This window comes from Heliangelus exortis, chromosome 1 (assembly GCF_036169615.1).
Source record: "Heliangelus exortis chromosome 1, bHelExo1.hap1, whole genome shotgun sequence".
NCBI classification, from domain to species: domain Eukaryota; kingdom Metazoa; phylum Chordata; class Aves; order Apodiformes; family Trochilidae; genus Heliangelus; species Heliangelus exortis.
The window spans coordinates 3,811,056-3,832,859 of record NC_092422.1 but is presented as its reverse complement, the minus strand read 5'-3'; the positions used below and the strand labels follow the sequence as shown (position 1 = coordinate 3,832,859).

Genomic DNA, 21,804 nt, shown 5'->3' with positions numbered 1-21,804 from the left:
AAATGTAATGTTATTTCTGGTGTGTCCTGAGAGATGTTAGACTGGAAGAACTCTCTTCCTCTGTGGAATTACTGCTTATTTCTCTCACCAGTCACAGGCCAGCAGCTAGAACTTCTGTTCAGAGTAAATAAAAACTCTGTGAGAATAGATAAGGGCAGAGAAAGATTGACCCTATTCATCAGATTTGTAAGTATTGCTTGTAAGTAAATTTATCCTATCATAGAATCCTAGGGGTTGGAAGGGACCTCGAAAGATCATCTAGTCCAAACCTATGAGGTGAGGATTGAAGGAAAAATGTGGAGGGGAGAGCTGGTTTTTAGCTCCATGCACCTTCCTGCTCTGAACCAAAGTATATTATCTTAGAGAGTGTTCTGGAGGTAACTTGCCACCAGATTTTATGGAGATATGATGTGAAGACAGGCCTGTGGATATGTTTTGGGTTTTTTTATTCCACAGCCATTTTCCAGTGTTTGGTCCTCTGTGTAAGAGGGATGATTTTCAGGGGTTAACATCATAGGAGATCAGCAATTTTCAGTCTCAGAGGTAAATGTAGGGTTTTAGGTAGGGTTTGGGTGCCAAACCAATAAGCACAGTCTAACTAAAACTCCACTGGATGAGCCCCACGTTTGTGATCCCTGGCTCCTATCCTTTGTGTTGCCTCTGAGCTGGGCAATATTGGCAGTCACATCCTTCATCCAGTATGGCTCATCCTGCAATGTTTGTGCTTTATAGTTTGTTTTCAGCTGCTCAGACAGCTGCCTCTTTGGGTTTTGCTCAGAATTCTCCAACTGTAAAGACTTCCTAAACGCTCTCCAGCAGAGAGGGTTGTGAAGTTGTTTTAACTTGCCATCCCTTAGGAGCTCTTCTTCATGTTGTTTTTCTTTAACAATCCATTTCAACAGACATTGCTGTTCTGGTTCTGATTTTTAATGCTGCTAAAAGTTGCCCAACAATGCCTGCCCTGTTCTCTGATCATACATTCAGACATTATGCCTATCTTCGGGACAGTCTCTCCCATCTGGTCCCTCCACTAAGAGTAAGTTAAACTTCTTTGGTTTGCACTTCACCACTTTGTTATGAATATTGCTGGTCTCTTCCTTGTCTGTCATTGGTTAACACTTGGGTTCTGAAAGGTTTTTGTCTCTCAAGCTCCAAGCAAATAAAGATTGAAATGTACATTAAGTAAGGAGAGGCAAATCCTAAATTGCTACAATATGGATTTTGTAATATTTTGGGGAGAATAATAACTTTATTGCTCCCAAGTGAGAACAGCACATGGTTTGCTGGTTAGCAAAGAATACTGGGAGGGCAGGATTCCTGGGAGCTCTCTGTAGCTCTGACTGGGAAAGGGAGCTGAGCCTTTGTAGATCTTCCAACATTTGACTTGTGTCCTACCTAAATGTTTTACTTGTGGGTGAGATGTTTTTTCTGCTGCTTTGAAGCATGGTTTTCCTTCATGGAAGTACAAGTGAGACTGAAGTTGATTGTAAGTGTTATTACAACTCATAAAATGAATTGTGGTTTCTGTGGTCTTGGACTTCCCTTGGCTTCACAGTGTCATAGTTAGTAGATGAGGAAGATGTTTTTCTCCAAGGGATATTGAAGTTTAACCTGAAGTTCTCTAGCTGGAAGTGGGTTATAAAATGGAGAGCATCAACTAACAAAATGGAAAGGTGCAGATTTGAAATGCTTTATGTAAATATTGAATGTGAGGAATAAATCAGCTCTCAGTTGGAAGTTGTTAAATAATGTGGCAACGTTTGTGATGTTTTTTGTTAGGCTTTTTTCTATACACATGTTTCTTCTTGCTTAGTTGCCAGGTAGGAAGCTGGTGTCCTCTCCTGTCTCTCCCAGCATCACACCACATGAAGATCCTTCCCAGCAGTTTTTGCATCAGAGCCTGGAGAGGGTTTACAACCTTCAGCACCTCGACCCCCAGGGGGTACAGGAGCTGCTGGAATTCACCATCCGGTAAGGCTGTGAGATCACCTCTTCATGGGAAGACCAGTTGGGATTCCCAGTTTCTCTGAGGCAGGTGCTTTGATTCTGAATATTGGTGGTGTGCTTTGCCCTCAGGGACTTATCCTGAGCCTTCCTCTAGAGAACCTGGTGATAAAATAGCATCCCTGGCCTGTTTGAAACAAAGCTCGTGGGCTCATCTCTGGCTCTGCCCTGCTGAATCATCAGTGGGTGTTTCAGGGCAAGATCTTTTCAGAGCATGGTAAGGGTCAGATAAAGGTGCTCCTGGGCTGGTTGCTTGTGGTAAAATACACTTGGTTTTCATGGGTGACAGCCTTGTGTGTCATTCCTAGCTCTCCATCCCTGTAAAAGTCCCTCATTATGATTGTAGCATTCCCAGTGTACATGCACAGGGCTTTTTTGGGGTTTTTTTGTGGCAAGAGAGAGGTTGTCCCCTTTGCTCTAACAATTTCCAGGTTTGTGGCCTTTCATTCAGCAGGAGAGGCCCTTGTTCTGGTGCTTTCTTGCATTCCTACCAACAGCCCCACTTAGAAAGGACTTTGGCATTCTTCATCAGTTTGAAAATCAGAGTTTTTCCTGGAAGAGACAATGTGATTGTGTGTTGCTGTCTGCTGCTGTATAAATGGTGTGCAGGATGGCTGCATGGATGTGGGGTTTATGTTGTGTCTTCCATTTCATCCAAGGACCAATTTACACAAATGAAACACTTGAAAGCTGTTTCAATGTGGTTCTTCTTGTTGGAAAGATGAAGAGAACCTTAATTTGAGAGTTGGAAAAGCAATGCAAAAAGTGCTTTGTTTGGAATATGGAATTCCAAAAAGCTTTATTCTTTTCCTTCCCTGCAAATAGCTGCCTTTTCTCTGTGGAGCTATGAATCCCTTTCACACCCACCTGCAGTGGCAAATAAACAGTGTGCTCCTCACTGAAAACCCAACTGTGGAAACTGTATAGTTTGTTTTCATCTGTTTAGAAGCTTTGGTGTGCAGTCTGAAAAGCAGTCTCAGCACCAAGCTCTTGAAACAGTGTTGTGGTTTAACCCCCAGCTGGCAGCTCAGCCACTTCTCACTCCCCCCTGGTGGGATGCTGGAGAGAATCAGAAGGGTCAAAGGAAGAAAAATCATAGGTTGAGATAAAGGCAGTTTAATAGGTAAAGCAAAGCCATGCACACAACCAAAGCAAAACAAGAAATTAATTTACTACTTCCCATCAGCAGGCAGGTGTTTAGCCATCTGCAGGAAAGCTCCATCACCTCTAATGATTATTTGGGAAGTCAAAGGCCTTCCTTCTTTTTCCCCCAGCTTTATATTGCTGAGCATGATGTCCTATGGCATGGAATATCCCTCTGGTCACTTGGGGTCAGCTGCCCTGGCTGTGTCCCCTCCCAGCCCTCTGTGTCACCCCCAGGCTTCTCACTGCTGGGGTGGGGTGAGAAGGAAAAAGCAATAACAAAACCACCTCTGCAATAGCAACCCTGCTTTCAGCACAAACTCAAAACCAGCTACTACAAAGGCAATTTGCTTGATCCCTGCCAAAACCAGCACAAACAGGTGATCTTTTGGCAGAGCATCCAGAATCTCAGCACAATAAAAGTCTGGAAACCTCACAGGCTGTGAATGTTTTCTGTTTTGAGTGTAGGACTTGTGTTGGAAATGGCTGCAAATCCACTAAATGCACTAAAGGACAGTAGAGCTGATGGAAATGATTGTCATGGGGTTTTTCTTGCTGGGATCACCACCCAGGAACTGTACTAAAGCAGCTGCTGGTTTCCACCCTTAAGGGAAGATTTAAGACAAAACCAGAAAAAAAAAACCCACCAAAAAAACCCAACCAACAAAAAACCATTAAAGGTTATTTTGTGGAGAGCAGGAGTTTCCTGTACCAACAGTTTGGTTCCTGAGAGGAGAGGGATAAGAGGAAGCTCACAATGGTGGATTCTCCTCTTTTATTGATACTGTCATCAGAGGAAGACAACCCAGACATCATGGAGCTGGTGTCCACTTGGGATTTACATTCCTACCCATGCTCAGGACCAATGCTCTTCCCCCAGGCTCTGCAGCTGAAACTGCAAGGAAGGCTTTTTAAAGCAAATGGGTCTTTGTGGTTTGGTTTCTCCATCCATACAAAAGGATTTTTTTTTTTTTTTTTTTTTTGGCTTGAGGGAGTTTTGAAATCTCTTTAAGATTTGTAAGGAAATAGAATTAGTGGAACTGGGAACTGTAGGAGACTGGGAAATGGAATATTGCCTAGCTGTTAGCTGAGGGATGACATTCTGTTCTTCCTTAGTGTGTCATGATGTGTTAAGTGTGACATGGGAGTTAAGCACCCTGGAGTCTCCTCTTCTCTCTCTGGGAAAAGATGAAATGGAGTCAGAGTGCTCTGCTGCTGTTGCATTGCAGGAAGGCCCCAGAAATGCACAGCCCCTCTGCTTAGGAGAGATTTTCTTTGTTTGCAAATTATACAGATAACAGCATGGATTTATTTTTTTTTAATGTATCAGTGCTCTTCTGGTTTGGCAGAGTCTGAGTTTTAGAGTTGTATCATGAACACAAAGATAAATGTGAACAACCAAAGGGTCATCTGAAGAAAAAAACATTCTTTTTAGTAGCACAGTAGGAAATATGGAAGTAGAGTGACAATTTTAGTACACTTGGCACTAAAGCAAAATGCAGAGAAGAAGAGAGGTGTGCTGAATTCACACTCTGCATCATCCTGTTTTCCAGTAACAAAAGGTGAGGTTTGTTTTCTTGATGCACACGTGATATTAAAACATATCTAAGAGTAGGGAATTAAAGCCTTTCTGGGTTCCATTGACTTTTTAATTTTTTTCTTTCTGTGATGCTAAAAGCTACTTCTTATTGCTGTATGATTTACAAGAAATGTTGCACCAGGCAGCACACAGCAGCGACTTGGCCAAACACCAGTACATCAGATTTCAGCTTTGTTTCAAAAAGGCAGCAATATTCCAGATATCCTTGGTTGTGTGAGCCTGACATGTTCCTAACAACCTTCCCTTGCCAACATAAAGAGTCAGATTTCCCAGCAGTGCAACACAAATGGGTCATTTGCTGCTGTTGAAGTCTGGAGTGTTTTCAGTCAAATCTGGAGCTGTTGGGCAGGATGGTTCCCATAGGGCTGTGGAGTAATGTGGATTGACAGACTTACTGCTTCCACTCCTGTGCTCCTGTCAGCCTCCAGGAAGGAAGGAGATGCCAAGTCCCAAGGTGCAAACTGTTCTGTGCAGCAAGCTTTGCTCCTGGTTTTGGTCCTTTTTCTAAAGAAAAAGCAAGATGCACGAAGAGGTGGCTTCATTGTTGCTGGTGCTGCATTCTGAGTGTGTTCAGATTAAGCTGCTTGCTCTCTCAATGTCATTTATTTTCTTTTTCTTTTTTTTTTTTTTTTTTTATTTTCCACATGCTTCAGTGATCTTCAGAGGCTTGGAGAACTGCAGTCAGAACTGGCAGGGATGGCAGATTTCACTGCAACTTACCTCCAGTGTCAGCTGCTCCTCATCAAGGTTTGAATTTTATCTTTGGGTTTTTGGTAGTTCTTCCAAAATGCCCCCAGAACAGCAGAGTGGTGCACTCTCATGTTTGGATGTTTGTGCTCAAAACTGGTGTAGGATGAAAGCACAGCTTCTGTGGGTTTCTGATATTCCTGCTTCCCTTCTGTGGCAAATAATTTATGCAGTAACTTTGCCTGTGAGCCCACCAGTGCAGATCTGTGCTGCTGTACCAAGGGTTTATGTTGGGTCACAAGCATTTTACCAGCACAGAGCTAATTTTTTTTCAGAAATCACAATGGAGACAACTACTCTGTAGCCTTTTGTGTTATGAGAGTAACTTTTCTTTGCTAGTGGCCACAGAAATATTTTTTGCTGAACTGCTGCTGTAAGTGTTTTTATAGACAGTGTTTTGTAGACAGCTTTTTTGGCACCAACCCCAAAGGAGTTCTTTAGCCTTGATTGAGCAAAATATCAGTCATGCCTTCCACAGTGCTGAAGTGCTCTCTCTGGTATTAGGAATGAAGTGGTTACTTTGACACCATGGCAGAAACCCTTCTCAAAGTCAGCTTCTTGCTGTAAACAGGAACTTCCTTTTTGCTTCACTTCTCAAGCTATTAAGTAGCAGGAGTATTTAAGTCTCCTGGCATTCTTTAGGTGTTTGAATGTAATTTACACACATGTAAAGCAACACCTAAAGCAAGCAACAAACAGGTTTCCCCCAGGGACTCAATAAGAGGTTTTTTTATGTAAAACCAAGAACAATTTCAATTTCTTTTCTAAATGTGCAGCTGCCAGGTGGCATTATCTCATGGCAGCCCTCAAAGCTTTGGAATACATTTATCCCCCAAAGAAGGTGTTTTAGATGAGCAGTATTACTGTTCAGTACATTCCTAGCTAAATCCATAACTCTTGCCAAAGGGAAATGTGGAACCCAAGCAGAGGACCAGCATTTGGAGGTTCTTTGTTGCCCTTTTCCAGGTTTGGGTGGAGGGAGCCAGCAGACTGGGTTGTGTACCTGGCAAAGAGGAGTGCTGTGTTTGGAAGAGGGAGGTAAACACTGCACCAGCCCCACGTGGCTTGGGAATAGACAGGAGTCAGCAACATGGCTGAAATGAAAATTAACTCCTAATATGATACAACCAGAAATTCACAAATGGCAGAGAGAATCTGAATGTCAGAGCAGCCCTTTTCAGTAGATTTCTTTCCAGTTGCTTCTTTTCCCCAACAGAAAGAAGCTGTTGGGGGGAAAAAAAAAAATCTTCATTTTCCAGCACCTTGAGACTCAAAAGATTCCAGAGCTTTAAAGGGTCTGGAAATCACAGTACATAGGCTGTGATTTTAAGGGTAGTTAGCTGGGATTCTGTGGCCAGCCTAGGTGAAGGGCATAGTCTGTATGTCCTTGGGCTTTTTCTACAGCCAGCTTTGTGTGGGCAGTTTCAGAAAGGAGGCAGAGATATAAATCATCCAGTTAAGCTTTCTTAATTTTTTACCATCACCAATCAAATAGGGTGGATTGAGGGTTGGTTTTTTTTGTTTTTTTGTTTTTAATACAAGTATCAGCATCTGATTTTTACACTCCATATTCTCAGTAACTTTAGGATCTTTGGTGGGGCAGAAACTCCCAACCAGGAAATTCAGAAACATGACAAATTCAGAAATTCAGAAATCCTAGTTGTGTTTCTAGGGACAGATGTTATTGCTTCCACATTTTTCCTGCAATCTGAGATCACCCTGATCCTGGTCTCAGGGAGGTGATAAAGCAGTGGGCTGTTTTTTTAGGAAGCATTCTGCATAAAGTTCTGAAAAAAGTACCAGCAGTTTGGCTCAGCCGGTCTCTTAATTCGTAATTTTGTTGATATTATTCTCATTTTCTGTTTTAGATTTTATAGCTGTATAGGTAGCTCTGTGTATTTATAGAACAGTACATATTTTGGAGGCCTTGGTTCCCTGTGTTGTATTTAAAAGCACAAAAGACACCTTTGGCTTACTTTTTCAACCACCTTGTTGGTGGGCACCTTCCCTGTTCCCAGGCCCATGTGGCACAGGATTAAAACATTTAGACTGAACCAGGTATTTATCATAATTTCATGGTTTTCTTCTTTAGGCCTTGCAGGAGAAGCTGTGGAATGTGGCAGCTCCTCTGTACCTGAAACAGAATGCATTGGCTTCTGCTGCAGCAAAACAGGTGAGGGAGAAGCAGCTGGGGCTGTGGGGAGCCAACTCCTCAGGTACAAGCCCTTCCTTGTCCAAGCAACAAAAATACACTTCTGAGCTTCCACTGCCATAGTCTGTTCAAGTAAATTTTATTGCCACAAAGTGGAGTACTTCTCATCTTCAGAAGATGAGTGGCAAGAGGATCGAGGTTCATGGCAGCTGGAAAAAGGCAAACATCACCCCCACCTTCTAGAAGAGCAAGAAGAAAGATCCAGAAAACTGTGGGCTGCCTTGTCCTTGCCTGACTGTTGGGGAAGGTTGTGGACCAAATCCTCTTAAATGTAATTTCTAAACAAGTGAAAGTGATTTGGAACAGCCAAGATGCATTTCCCAAGGGCATACTGGGGGTACTGGTGGATGAAAATCTGGACATGATCCTTCAGTGTGAGCTCACAGCTCAGAAAGTCAACTGTGTCCTGGGCTGCAGCACAAGCAGTGTGGCCAGCAGGTCAAGGAAGGGGATTATCCCTCTCTGCTCTGCTGAGACTCCCCCTGCAGTGCTGGGTCCAGTTCTGGGGTCCCCAACACAAGAAGGAGATGGAGGTGTTGAATGAGTCCAGAGGAGGCCATGGAGATGCTCAGAGGGCTGGAGCAGCTCTGGAGGTCTGGGGTGTTCAGCCTGCAGAAGAGAGGGTTCCAGGGAGACCTTAGAGCACCTTCCAGTGCCTGAAAGGGACTTAAAAAAAAGATGGGAACAGACTTCATAGTGTAGTGTAGTGACAGGACAAGAGGTGATGGTTTCAAACCAAAAGAGGGGAGATTCAGACTAGATAGAAGGAAGAAATTTTTTACAATAAGGGTGATGAGACACTGGCAGAAGTTGCATAGAGAGGTGATAGATGCTCCATCCCTGGAAACATCCCAGTTCAGGTTGGATGGAGCTCTGAGCAACCAGAGGTAGTTAAAGATCCCCTAACTGAAGGGGAATTGGACTAGATGAGCTTTAAAGATCCCTTCCAACCCATATTCCAGGAAATTTTGCCTGACCATCATTGTCCTGCATGATGAGGGGATTGGTGCTGTGATATGGTGTGTCTTGTTTCTTGACTTCAGCAAAACCTTTGAAGCAGTCTCCTGTTGTCATCTTTTCACCAAACTGGCAGGATTCTGGCTGGATAAGTGGGTGATAAGGTGAGGAGGTGATCCCTCAGCTCTAGGGAGATGAGATCTGGAGGGCTGCTTTGTGTTTTGTGCTCCCCAGGAGAAGGTGGATGCTGACAAAGTGGGGCAGAGGGGCCACCAAGGTGGTTTGGGCTTGGAACACATTGGCCTGGAAGGAAAGGCTGAGGGAACTGGGCTTGTCCTGCCTGGAAAAGAGGCTTCAAGGGGGGTTCACTGCTCTCTTCCACTGCCTCATCATAGGATATAGATGAGGCACAGGCAGACAGCTCTGGTCAAGAGGCAATGGACACAAACTGGAATATGAGAAGATGTGATTTGATATAAAAACAGGAAAACATAAGGACAGTTAAATACTGCAATAGGCTGCCCAGACAATGAGATGTGGCCCTGATTAACTGGATCTAATTAGAACTTCTCAGAGCAGAGGACCAGCCTAGATGATCCCAGGTTCCACCCAACCTGAATTATCCTAAATCAATGATGTGTAAATGATCTGGTCCTGGAAAAACTGAAGCTCAGCTCTAAGAAAAGGTAAATGAGAAAGGAGACTAATTAAATAATCCCAGAACAAATCTGGAGCAAGTTCATGGATCTGCTGGGAAACTCTGCTGATGTTTTGAGTCTTCAGTTAATTAAGATGTAATAAGAGGCAGGTACTGCTGTGCATCAAAACTTTCTGTGCTGTTGACAGCTGGCCTCAGGGAAGAGCAGAAACAAAAGCCTATCAGCTTTTAAAATCTTCTCTCTGTCTGCCTTGGGTGCCCTTCTCAGCAGCATGTGAACCCTCTGGGAAGTTTTATCTGTTGTGATTCTGAATGTAGATCACTTCCCATCCGTGCAAGGTGAGGGAATATTTCCTATTAAATAATTTTTTGAGTTCTTGGCTTTGATACACTCGTATATTAAATGCATAAATGTATTCATTTGAGCATTTCTCTTGTCTACTTAAACCTATCCATTTGACAGATAAAGTATGATGAGTAAAACTGTGAAGTCTCCTGTCTAAGCTTTTAATTGTATATCTAAAATAACCCAGAATACTACTTGTTTTGTTAGAGTTTCCATCTTCAGCTGCAGTACGTGTTGTCTTGTTGAATGTAAAGTTATTTTCAAGAGAACTTGTCAAATCTAACTCCAAAAATGTAAACCTGAGCAGGACCTCTGAAGTTGCTCTGTTGTGTCCCTCACCTTTTGTGTTTCAGAGAAGCCAGTGGGAGCTGGCAGGGGCTCTGCCCCTAGAAATTTAAAATACAGTGCCAAAAGGTAGAGGCTGCCCATGGAGGGAATGCTTGATTTCAGGCCAAGTTTCATGAATTGTTTATTTCAGGAAGTCAAGATAACCTTCCAGTATTAAGTACCACTTTCCACAGTGAAGAATTTTACCAGAAGAATGAGACTCTTGGATTAATGTGTTCCTCAGCCTGAGGAAAAATACCACAAACTTGTGGTCATGCTTGTGCAAGAGTTTAACCAACTGATGGTTTGGCTTTTTTTGGGATTTTTTGGACAGATTTTGGAAGAAACTTATAAAATGGAGTTCATGTACAGTGGGGTGGAAAGCAGGCAGGTGGTCATCATTCACCACATGAGGCTGCAAGCAAAGGCTTTACAGCTGATAGTGACTGCACGTACCACCAGAGGGTAAGGATGGATAAACTGGTAAAAGGACCTTCTTAGGGTTAACTGTAAGCTTAATTCCCTCAAGCTTTGTTTTAAAAACCCAAGTAGGATTGTAGGATGGAGATGTCAAACATCACAGCGTGCCAGTAACCACTGGTGAAACAGATTCAGAGTGAAAAGCCACTTTTTGTCTTTGGTGTGGCTGTGTAGTCAGACAATGCTAAATGAGAGGACAAAATTATTAGGGAGGTGTGTTCAGGTTGAGTTCTCTCAGCTATGAACATATAAACAGGTTTAAAATGTTGTAAAGTGTACCTTAAAGTTGATATTGAGGACAGACTTAAATGAGAAGACAAAGAATGCACTAATCATGTTTTCTTCATTAAGTTGCTGAGTTTTTAGCATCAGAAAAAAAATGTCTTTTTGACTAATCTGCAATTAAAGTGTGCCACTCAGACACAAAATGCATGTGTGTGCATGGCTTAGGTAACAGGAGAGGCTCTGGGTGGTTCCTTCTGGCTGCTGAGGTCAGTGAAGCTACGTGTGTGTTTGGGTGGTTACAGAATTAGAACTCCCATTAGGCAGAATTAGAGCAAAGTGGTTGGTATCCTAATTTCTTTACTTTTGTTTGGGGTTTGTTGCAATTTACTCTGTTGCCACAGAGGTTTGCAATATCTTTGCCTTCCAACCTCTTGTTTTATAGGAAGGAAGTTAAAAAATATTAACAGTGCCTTTGGGAACTTATTTAGTACCTTATGCACTTTTGTGGGAGAGGGATATGAATGTGGGGAGGGAGATTGCAATTAACTTCTATTTTTATTTTTACTCTTGTGAGGACCAAAGGCCCTCAAAATTGTAAGATTTTGTGGGCTTTAGTAGCTTAAACTGGCTTCCAAAACACCTAAATGCTTATAGGGATAGAGCCAGTTTTGTTTAAACCTTAACCAAGGAATGTTACCTTCATTACAGAGTGGAACCTCTTTTTGGGATGTGTGAAAAATTCCTACAAGAAGTGGATTCCTTTCAGAGGTGAGAAGCTCCAGTGCTTTCTGTGGTGATAGGATGAGGGGGAATGGTTTCAAGGTGAAAGAGGGGAGATTTAGATTAGATAATAGGAAGAAAATCTTCCCTGTGGGGTTGGTGAGACACTGACACAGGTTGCCCCAAGTTGCATGGAGCTTGGAGTAAACTTCAAGTAAACTCCCTTCTAAATGTGGAATTAGTGGAAGAGCTTTCCTGGATGGATGACAGAAAAGGAATTCCTTTCCTCATCCCCAAATTATAAATTATAAACCTGAGAGCAAGGAAACCATTCACATGCTGAAGCTGAGACTCATCTTGCCCAGGTGTTCACCACCACTGCTGCTGCAGCACTTGCCCAGCTCTCCTCTCCCTGGAGAGGATTTTGTTTTATTTTATCCCAATCTGGATGTCTCAAATAGGTCAGATTAGTTCCCTCAGTTCCCTCAGAAGGGGATTGGATAGGTAGCCCAGAGACACAGGTGTCCAGAGTTTCTGAGCAGGATTCCATCTCCAGTTATGATTTAAATTTACATTTATATGTGGCCTGTATGCTTGACAGTTGTGGGTGGTTAAGTGATGAGAAAAGAACCAAATCTACCTGTTCCCCAGCACTCAACTCATTTAGTAGCTAATGAGCAGAGCAGTTCATTCACTTTGTATCTTCTCCTGGCACTGAGTCTCAGGATCAACAAAACTTAACCACTATTTCTCAGTGCATAATTCCTACAGGCACTGATGAATACCACGAGTCTGGATGATGGGACATGCTATCAGTTAGCTGTAAGGTCACTTAGAAATGCTCAGATGTACAAAAATCCCTGTGTCTTGGTTGTGCAGCCTCAGTGTGCCAGATTTTAGCTCTGTCCCATGACAGAGTAGTTGAAATTTGCTGTTCTCTGTTCTAGAATGAGGCCCACCCCCCCCTTTTTTTTAAAATTTTATTTTTATTTATTTTTATTCCCCCCTTCTGATTCTAGTTTACTGTTGAAATTTCACTCATGCAATAAGCAACACTCTCATAAATATTGGTAGAGAGGAACCACTCTGGAAGCTTTGCTGCAGCAGCAGGTCAGACAGCTCACGTGTGGGGTGTGTGGGTATTTCACAGCTTGTAATGAGTCAGCTGCTTAATTAGCCAGATGGAAGTGCACAGCAAAAAGAATTAGGCATCTGCATGTCATCCCTGGGAAGCACCAATCTCCAAAGTTTGCAAGGCAGCTGTGCCAAGGATGGGTTTCTTCATGTTTCCTTGTTGGGACATGGACACTGAATGCAGAGCACTGGAGTTTCCCATGGTCTCATTTAATTTAGCACTCTTATTAAATAAATAGCATTACAGCTGCACGTGCAGTCTGAGGGGAGAGGTACCTGCAGTACCTGCTTGTCACTAACATGTTGTTGATGGGGCACCTCAACATTTTTAGGTCCTTTTTTGTGAATTTATGCTGACAGAAACAATTGCTTTGCCTGCTAGGCTCTGTATTGATGGACATGAGAGGTGGGACACAAATAGCTCTTGATGTTGTCAGTTTGAGCACAAGGTGTGATGCTGAGAGAACAAGACAAAATAATCTTTATCTGTGAGACAAGCATCAGAAGAGGAATCTGCATATCTAATTCTGTCCTTGGAACTAAGTAGTAAGGTTTACTTGGAACTAAGTAAGGTTTAGGCAGCTTAGCTGAAAAAAAACCCAATACTGTTGGAAATGCTGAAAAACATACTTGATTTTTAATATGCTTTTCACACAGATGTTTCATCTCTGAGCTCCCACACATGCAAGGCAGTTTTGTAGATAAACTGCTGGATTTAATGCCCAGACTTGTGACATCCAAGCCTTCAGAAGTGGTGAAGATTCTTCAGACAACTCTGCGACAGAGCACCTTCCTCCACCTTCCTCTTCCAGAGCAGGTCAGTTGAACATAGAGAATTAAAATGCAAAATTCTTGCAGACTGTCTCAGCATCTCAGTTCCTAACATGCCATGAAGCTTTTAGTATTTTCAGTTATTTGGTCAGTCCCAAGTGTTACTCCTCAAAAAGCTTTCTTATTCCTTCCTCACATCCCCAGGACAATCACTAAAAATACAGAAGATTTAATAATTCCAAGCAGTATCCAAAATAATCCAAAAGTCATGCACAGCTTCTCCAGTAATTATTGCCTTTTTTTTTTTTTTTTATCCTTCCTCCTCCTTATTTTTGCCAACTGCTTTGCACCTAAAAGCTCCACAGAGCTACTGCAAACATCATTGAGCCCACTGGTGAATCTGATAATCCTCTGAGGTTTACATCAGGGTTGGTGGTGGCACTGGATGTTGATGCAACTCTGGAACATGTGCAGGATCCCCAAGGAACTGTTAAAGTCCAGGTGAGCAGTCACTTTGTACTCTGAGTACAAACAAGATTGTACCTGAGGGGGGGGAGTGTGCTGCAGGATGTCAGTCCTTCTAAGTGGCAAATAATTACACACTTTATTAATTAACAGTGTTGGGTTTTTGTTGTTCTGGCCACACCTTCTGAATCTGGGGTGTCTGGAGTGTGCTGAGCTGGTTTGCCTGCAGTTCCTGGGAATTTGCTCTGAGCACTTGGATGCCCTTCTGTGCTCCATGCAGTGCTCCCACACACACTGGGAATGTCATGGACGTGATCACAAATAAAAGTTGGTGAACTTCCAGCTTGTGGGGTAGGAGAAGGAGGAGCAAAAGAAGCTGTTTCAAACTGTACAGAAAAATGCAGGCTCTCACTCTCCATGTTTCCAACTTAGCTTCCTTCCTGCTGCTGAGTGACTGGTGTCCAATGCTGCTGAGGAGGTAGGAGAGGTAGGATGCCAAGTAAACTGTGCAGTTTCACTGCATAACAAAGAAATTAAAACCCTGTTTACAATGCAGAGGAAAAAGCTGATCTCTGTATACATTTTCCCCCTCTTCTTGGGTCTGAATGGCCAGCATGTGGTCATTAAGTTTCAGGCAAGTGGACTCCTGGCTCCAAGATAAAGCACCCCTCCTCAACCAGAAAACACCAAAGGAACTGTGCAAATCCCCAGGCCAGCTGTCATTTTTTTTTTTTTTTCCCTCCTCTAGGTGTTGTATCCAGATGGACAAGCACAGATAATCCATCCTAAACCAGCTGATTTTCGAAATCCTGGTCCTGGGAGGCACAGGCTGATAACTCAGGTTTACCTCTCCCACACAGCCTGGACAGGTGAGATAAATGATAGGAGTTCATGTGACTGCTGCACATTTCTAACACAAGTGTGTGTCTTGCTTGATCCCAGTCTCCTGCACAGAAGACATGTCCATGGTTTTGGGGGCTTTTCTTGAAGTCTGCAGCTCTTGTTGATGCTGCCCTTAGCACTGAGCAGTTTGGTTGCCAGGGCACTGCTGCTCCAGAGGTGACTGGAGGGGTCACTGTCAGGGGAGGGAAGGCACTTGGCAGACAATGGGGGCTGTGTGTGCTGTCTGCCAGCTCTGGGGGCCTTGGCAGGGGAGCACATACCCAAGGTGAGGTCACCCATTTGGGGACAGAGCAAGATGAGTGGTGGGAGCCAGGTCTGCACCCTCATGGAAGGGGAAAGAGTTGGGGTAAACTGACTCCTCACAACTCATTGGTTTAGATCTGAGAGAATTTGAGCACAGCAGAAAACCTTTGGAACTGTGTGTACTCAACACAGTTATAATTTCACTGCTGAATAAACTTTCACCCTTATAATGCCCTAAAAAAAAAAAAATCCTTCAGCTCTGATGAGGTGAATACCTTCTCCAGCATTCACGTTCAGTCCTGGCTGGCACCCACACCTCCCCCTGGAAGTGTTTTAATAATTGGCTCATGAACTTCAAACAAGAAAAGCAGAGAATATTTGTTTGTAGCACCTTTTGTCCTGTTGTCTTTTAATCCCTTCACATTTCTGCAAAAAAAAAAATCACAAAATCTTATTAATAACTGCCCAAACCAGGACAGTGGGTTTTTCTCTGAGCAGTTATTAATAAGATTTTGTGATATTTTCTTTTTTCTTTTAACTGCATTTTGTTTAGTGCTGTGTTCTTTCACCTACTTTTTATATAGCATTTCTGTGGTGTGCTCGTTCATCCTGTGATCTTTATTTTGGTCTGGATAAGAAAAAATGGTCTTGTTTCTCTGACTGGATGTATCTGAATTTCAAGGTTCATTCTGTACCAGAGGGAGCTGAATTAAGTTCTTTATTTCTGCTTCTGCAGTGTTGACTGGAAGGACATTTTAAGTATGGCCCTAAGGGATTCTCTTCTCCTCTCTTCCCTCACTGTTACTTGAATTATTAACATTGGCACCTGGACATATAAAACATGGGTGGGACACCAAGCTGGGAGGGATTCAGGGAACAGGGTCAAAATTCCAATGGGAGAAATTACCTTGATTCAAGACAATAAAATTCAGTGAAAGCCAGGAAAAAGTGTCCAAATATGAATCAGGGATTAACTGACAGGTGAAAAACAAGTGATAGAGGTGACCATGATCTACAAATTAAAGTTGGTGGTATGTTTTTCAGGGAGGTGTGAACTGGACAGTGAGATAATTGTGGGAAAAGATTATTTCTTGAGTTCTGTCTGGTGCTGGCAATGTCTCAGCTGGAGTCCCACTGCACTTTTGGGCATCACATCTTAAAATTAAATGGGTTCCTTCAGATTTCCTTTAGGTTTCAGTAATGTGGGCCTGGTGTGGGTTAACCCAGAACACATTAAAGCCCAACTCACCACCTCCACTGGTGGGATGGAGAAGGGAATCTGGAGGGTAAAAGTGAGAAAACACGTGGGTTTTGCACCACTCAGCACAAGATGTGGCTGTGTTATTAACACTCTTTGGTCACAAATCCAAAATGCAGTGCCATCTGAGCTACTCTGAAGGAAAAACAGCTTTATCCCAGCACAAACCAGTGCAAGTCCATAGGGAAATCCTAAAGGAGTTTTCCAGTCTAGAAAGGAAAATTGTGATGGGGATGTGGTCCAGTATGCTGCTCAGTCACAGTGTGTAGACTGAAAGGCCAATTTTGTTATGATCACTGGGAGAACAGGGTGAAATTGCTTTATGGGCAGTATTGGGAATCTCTGTCAAGCTGCTGAGATGGTGGAAGAGGGGAAGAGGCTGTCTTGGAGTGTAAAAACCTCCCAGCAGAAGAGAATCTCTAAGTAATCCTGTGCTACAAGTCTGATCTGACATCATCTGGATAGTACTTGATCCTGCCATAAAAACATCAGTAGTTCTGTGGGCTTTTATGATTTTATTATTGTTTTTTGGAATAATTTGTAACAGCTACTTTGGAAAGTTGCTCTCAGTTAAATTGTTGTGATTCTTTCATTTAAACTGTGTCAATGAAGGGGGGATCTAAACCCAGGCTGTGCTACATTTAAGGACAAATCTGCATTTTACAAACACCAGCCTGGATTCTGACAGCCCAGAATGTCTCTGTGTTTTACCCAGCACATGTGAGAGAAAATTTCATTCAGTGCTGTTTATTCACCATGCAGTGAGAGTCATGGTTGGGTTGTTGTGTTGTTTCTTTTTTTTCTCTCTGCAGAGCCCTGTCAGATTGAGGTGAGGTTGCTGCTGGCTTACAATTCCAACAGGAGCAAAGCATCTGCAAAAATGCCTAAAGCTACCTGGAGTGAGAGTTTGGAGGCTCTGCCACAGTCAGAAAATGGCATAGAGGGGACCATCCCCTTCAGCAAAGCTGTCAAAGTGTACATAATGCCCAAACCTGCCAGGCGGTGAGGTCTTTATCACACAAAAAAAGTGGATTTATGGGATTGTGGGTTACATGAAAACATTAGATGGTGTTCCAAGGCAGTGAACCAAACCAAAATAGTTTTATACTTGGGTAAAAAAAAAAAAGTCAGCCATAGAAATAAAGCTGCTGAAGAACAATTGGTCTCCTCTGATGGAAGAAGACAGATGTACAGGAGTTACTCAGCTAAAAGAAACAGTGAGGAGTAGTTTCAGGAAAATGCAGGTGTTGCTGTATTGAGACAACAAAATGAAGGCAGCTGTCCATCAGCATTCCAGGAGTATTTCATTGGGCTGTATTCTCACTCTTCTCAAAAGTTTCTCTTCCAGGCCTTTAGTTTTTCTGCTGTGTATTCACTAAGGTATTCACCATGTAAATGCTCAGGCACATAAACAGTGTTCTTATTACAGCTAAAATGAAGCTAAAGAGCTTGGGGGTTTTGTGAGAGCTCGTTGGGTTTTTTTAATGTCTCATTCTTGTATTTGTGCCTAAATTTTAAGGAAAAAAAAAGAATATTCTGATGTGCTGTTGTTCTTGTGTAAGAACTGCACCTCAAAGTGAGACTGCCAGGAGCTGCCAGCTAAATCCTGAGCAGTGCCACGTCCTGTACTGAAGCTGTTGGAGTCTTGGGGAGGGCACAGATTGTCCATGTTGTGGTGTGAGAAGGGGAGGAACCTGAGGTGCAAGCAGCAGAATGTGGAGTTTTGAGTTGCAGCAACAAATTCTTTTCTTTGCAAACAAATTTTTTTCTTGCACCTTAATTCTTTCCTTTGTTTATAGAAAAATGGAGTCGAGTGTATTGATCTCTGACCTGTTAATCCAACTGCAATTTACAGCCCAACTGGAATCCATCTCTCCTGCTGTGCCTTTGCATCCCTGTAGGAGCAGTGCAATTAAATTCTGTGGGTTGGGGGATGAATAACCCCATCCCACTGAGTTTTACAGAATCTGTTTCTGTGTAGTGATCCTGGCCTGATCCAATCTTGTGGAGATGAGAAAATCTGTTCAGTTTTTCCATTCAGCAGCAGTTTTGGCTGTCAAAGCCAAAAAAAGATCATCTGAAGTAGCCAAACATGCTCTGAATTAAGCAGCAGTCAGGCAGCTTGTCCGTGTTCCCTCAGTGGGTGAGATGGGAGTAGGGAGAGACAGGAACCTTCAGAAAATGTGATCCTCCTGGCATTCCTGCTGGAAACTGTCTGTGCAAGCTTCAGCAGACTGAAGAACTTCCTCTGATTTGTGGTAGGGTTTTCTAGGAGCACCTCATGTGTGAATTTTTGTAGTGCAACAACCAAACGTTACAGGTGTTCAGAAATCAATTGTAAAAAAAACCAAAGTGTACAGAGATTGGTGTAAATAATTACACAAAACCCTTGTGTGCTTTCCTACAATAAAATTGGAAAACTGCTTATCTGCTTCTTTATTATATGAGTGAATTCACATGCCTGTGTGGTCCTAGGCTAATAAGAGATTACTGCAAGTTTTTTGTGACTTTGATTTTTTAGCACTGCCAAGCTGTGCTCTGCAAACTCCCAGCTGTAAAACTCTTTGGCTGCTTTAGATATTCTTGAATTAAAATTCCTTTCTTAGTGCTGCTGCTCTTGCAAACTGCTCCCTGGTGTTTCACCTTTAGGGCACAGCTTTGAAAACCTCCTGTAGGTGTTAAGAGCTGAGTTGGTACCATCTGACATCTCTCTGGCACCCTCAGCTCAGTTCCCAGGGGATGTCTGTCTGTTATGAAGCTGTGGCTGGGCAGGTACTTGATGAGCTGTAGCTTGTTACAGGTTTTTCTTTTTCCCTCTCTCTCAGTTTTACATTTCACCAGGATTTCTGCAGCTCAGCATCTCAGCACAGATTTTTGATCAGTGTCCATGTGCCATGGCTGAGGGGATGCCTGTTCAGTCCTGGGTGCCACCTTTCTGCACATGAGGAAGCCAAAGTTTACCCAGTTTAATTACAAAGACCTCCTCAAACAATTAAAATGATTAAATTCTTTTCTTATTTACTTTGTAAATCTCATTTACTGAAAAAGTCTGAAGCACACTGCTTGGTTTCATTTTAGTTAAGAGTTTCAACTTCTTCACTATTCTAAATTTTAAGAAATAAGTATTGGAAACTGAACTCATTAAAGGAAAAGAGCTTTACCATTGCTAATTGAGTTTCAAGGAATGACATCCATTTACTACCAGTAAATTTACTACACAAATACACCTGTAATGTTAATATAAAACATTATCCAAATCCTGGATTCAATTTCTATGCATCTTTATGTGGCTAAGAGTAACAAACTGTACAACCTGTTGCTAGAATTTGGTGTGTGGTTTGTTGTTTGTTGTTTTTTTTTTAAGGTTTAATACCATTTTTTGGGGGGGAGGGGGATGAATTCTTAAGTTCTTTCAGAGGACTGCAGTGAGTTTCTCTCTTGCAATAGGTAGCAGCATGGTGGACTTCTGGAGAATGTTACTTTTCTGGTTGACTCCCTAAACTTCCAGAAAATGCTACAGCCTTCCAATGACTGATTCAGTTGATGCTTTGGTAGCAGAGCAGGGGCTGAGGGGATGCCCTGGGTGCCACCTTTCTGTGTTGGCACAGAGGGGAAGTTTTCATGTTCCTCCTGGGCCTGCAGATAAATCCTCAGGGTCCTGGCATTAACCCAGTACCTGGCATAAACTCTGCCTTTCCTAAAGGTGTTTTGGCTGCTCTGGGGTTACCTCTGTTTGGATGATGATTTCTCATTTGTTCTCTGGTCACAGATGACCAAACAGCTCTTCCATTCTGGATGTGATTATTTTTTTTTCTGTATCAAAATCTGGGCCTCTCCTCTGCTCCTCCTGAGTGCTCTCCTCTGGAGCCAGGATGAGTTGTTCAGCCTGGAGAAGGCTCCAGGGAGACCTCAGAGCACCTTCCAGTGCCTGAAGGGGCTCCAGGAAAGCTGGGGAGGGACTTTGCACAAGGGCCTGGAGGGATGGGACAAGGGGAAATGGCTTTAAACTGAAAGAGAGGAGATTTAGATTGGACATTAGGAAGAAATTCTTTGCTGTGAGGGTGGTGAGACACTGGAAGAGGTTGTCCAGGGAAGTTGTGGGTTCCCCATCCCTGGAAAGTGTTCAGGGCCAGGTTGGATGGGGCTTGGAGCAGCCTGGGCTGTGGGAGGTGCCCATGGCAGGGGGGTTGGAACTGGAGGAGCTTTAAAGGTCTCTGCTCCCCTCATGCTGAGCTTGAACTCCTTTCATACTGAGCAAAGATCCCTCACCTGCTACCACCAACAGAGAATCAAATGCTGAATGGCTGCCAAAAAGTTATTCTGTAAATTCAGATGCCTTAAATCATGTTTTAAGACTGCTGTGGGCATTTTCAGTCTCCTAATTAGAGCATTCCTTTACTGGCTACTCTTGATACCCTGTTTTGGATCTTTTTGTGTTTTTTTGTCTGATTCCTAGTTTCAATCATGGAAGAAATTAAAGGTTTTCCTTTGCATCTTTGGTTTTATCTATTCAAGAGGGTCACATTCATCATTTTAGCTGAACTGAAAGAAGTGTTCTGTAACTGATAATCTTAAAATCCATTGCCAAATGCTCTTTCCTTAATATTGTGTTCTTAAGATTCAAATTTCTTTTGATTTCCCTGCTACGTGGGTAAACATAGAACTATGAAGTGGTTTGGGTTTGAAAGTTGGATGGTCCAACCCCCCTGCAGTGGGCAGGGACATCTTACACCAGACCAGGTTGCTCAGAGCCCTCTCCAGCCTGACCTGGAATGGTTCCAGGCATGGGGCATCCACAGCTGCTCTGGGCAACCTGGGCCAGGGTCTCACTGCCCTCAGAAGAATTTCTTTCTTACATCCAATCAAAATCCACTCTTTTTCAGTTTAAAAACATTGTCCCTTGTCATTACCTGCCTTAGTAATATGTTTTTTTTTTCTTTAACCACTTACCTTGATCTCCAGTTTATTTTAGCTTATTTTGTCTTTTCATTACATTTTCACACCGTGTTCCAAGAGGGGGAAGCTGGAAGGAAATGCCTATGAAATGTAAATAATCCAGAATTTTGTTGTAGTTGTTTAAATCTGGATGTTGACTTCTTCCTCCCATTCCCAGGTTTGAGACAGAGGCTTTTCTGCTTTTACAACTACTGGAGTTCATGCTTTCTGTGGAGCTCCAGGATTTTTGAGTAATCTCATTCAGGACTTGTCCTTTCTTTGGCTTAGTCTTGGATGTCACCACTGCAACAGCCTAAAAGAGGATTGAGCTTGAAATGAAAACCAAACCAAACCAAACCAAGGGCTGCACTTGTGCACAGAGATCATTTACATCTTAAATTTCTCTTGGAAGAGGGAACTGAGGCCTTCAGATCACACCTGAATCCAGGGAATTGTGCTCTCTCAGGTGTTTGCAGGTGTAGGGCCACGGTGCCAGCTCAGAGCTGCAGCCACAGGGGGATGGGACAAGAAGCAAGGGCAAATAATTTGCTAAAACCCACCCGTGGTCACACAGCCCTCAGTGTGGTTACCTCCTAGTTAGGCACAGGGGAAAAGGGTAAAAAATGACATTTTCAATGACATTTGAAAATGTGTTGTCCTATTTAATGTTAACTTT

At 42.9% G+C, this 21,804-nt stretch overlaps 1 protein-coding gene across 2 annotated transcripts in view; it reads left to right on the top strand.

The window, feature by feature from the left end:
• The window catches only part of INTS4 (integrator complex subunit 4), a 38,193-nt gene extending 19,575 nt beyond the window's left edge, over positions 1-18,618 (top strand). For both annotated transcript variants that reach the window (XM_071769077.1, XM_071769164.1), the window contains exons 14-23: positions 903-1,036; positions 1,814-1,971; positions 5,401-5,494; positions 7,587-7,667; positions 10,329-10,459; positions 11,408-11,467; positions 13,211-13,370; positions 13,682-13,825; positions 14,538-14,658; positions 17,006-18,618. In XM_071769077.1, coding sequence (XP_071625178.1) covers positions 903-1,036; positions 1,814-1,971; positions 5,401-5,494; positions 7,587-7,667; positions 10,329-10,459; positions 11,408-11,467; positions 13,211-13,370; positions 13,682-13,825; positions 14,538-14,658; positions 17,006-17,199 — 1,277 coding nt within the window. In that variant the 3' untranslated portion in view covers positions 17,200-18,618. The remainder of the gene's footprint in view (positions 1-902; positions 1,037-1,813; positions 1,972-5,400; positions 5,495-7,586; positions 7,668-10,328; positions 10,460-11,407; positions 11,468-13,210; positions 13,371-13,681; positions 13,826-14,537; positions 14,659-17,005) is intronic.
• The last annotated feature ends 3,186 nt before the right edge of the window (positions 18,619-21,804 follow it).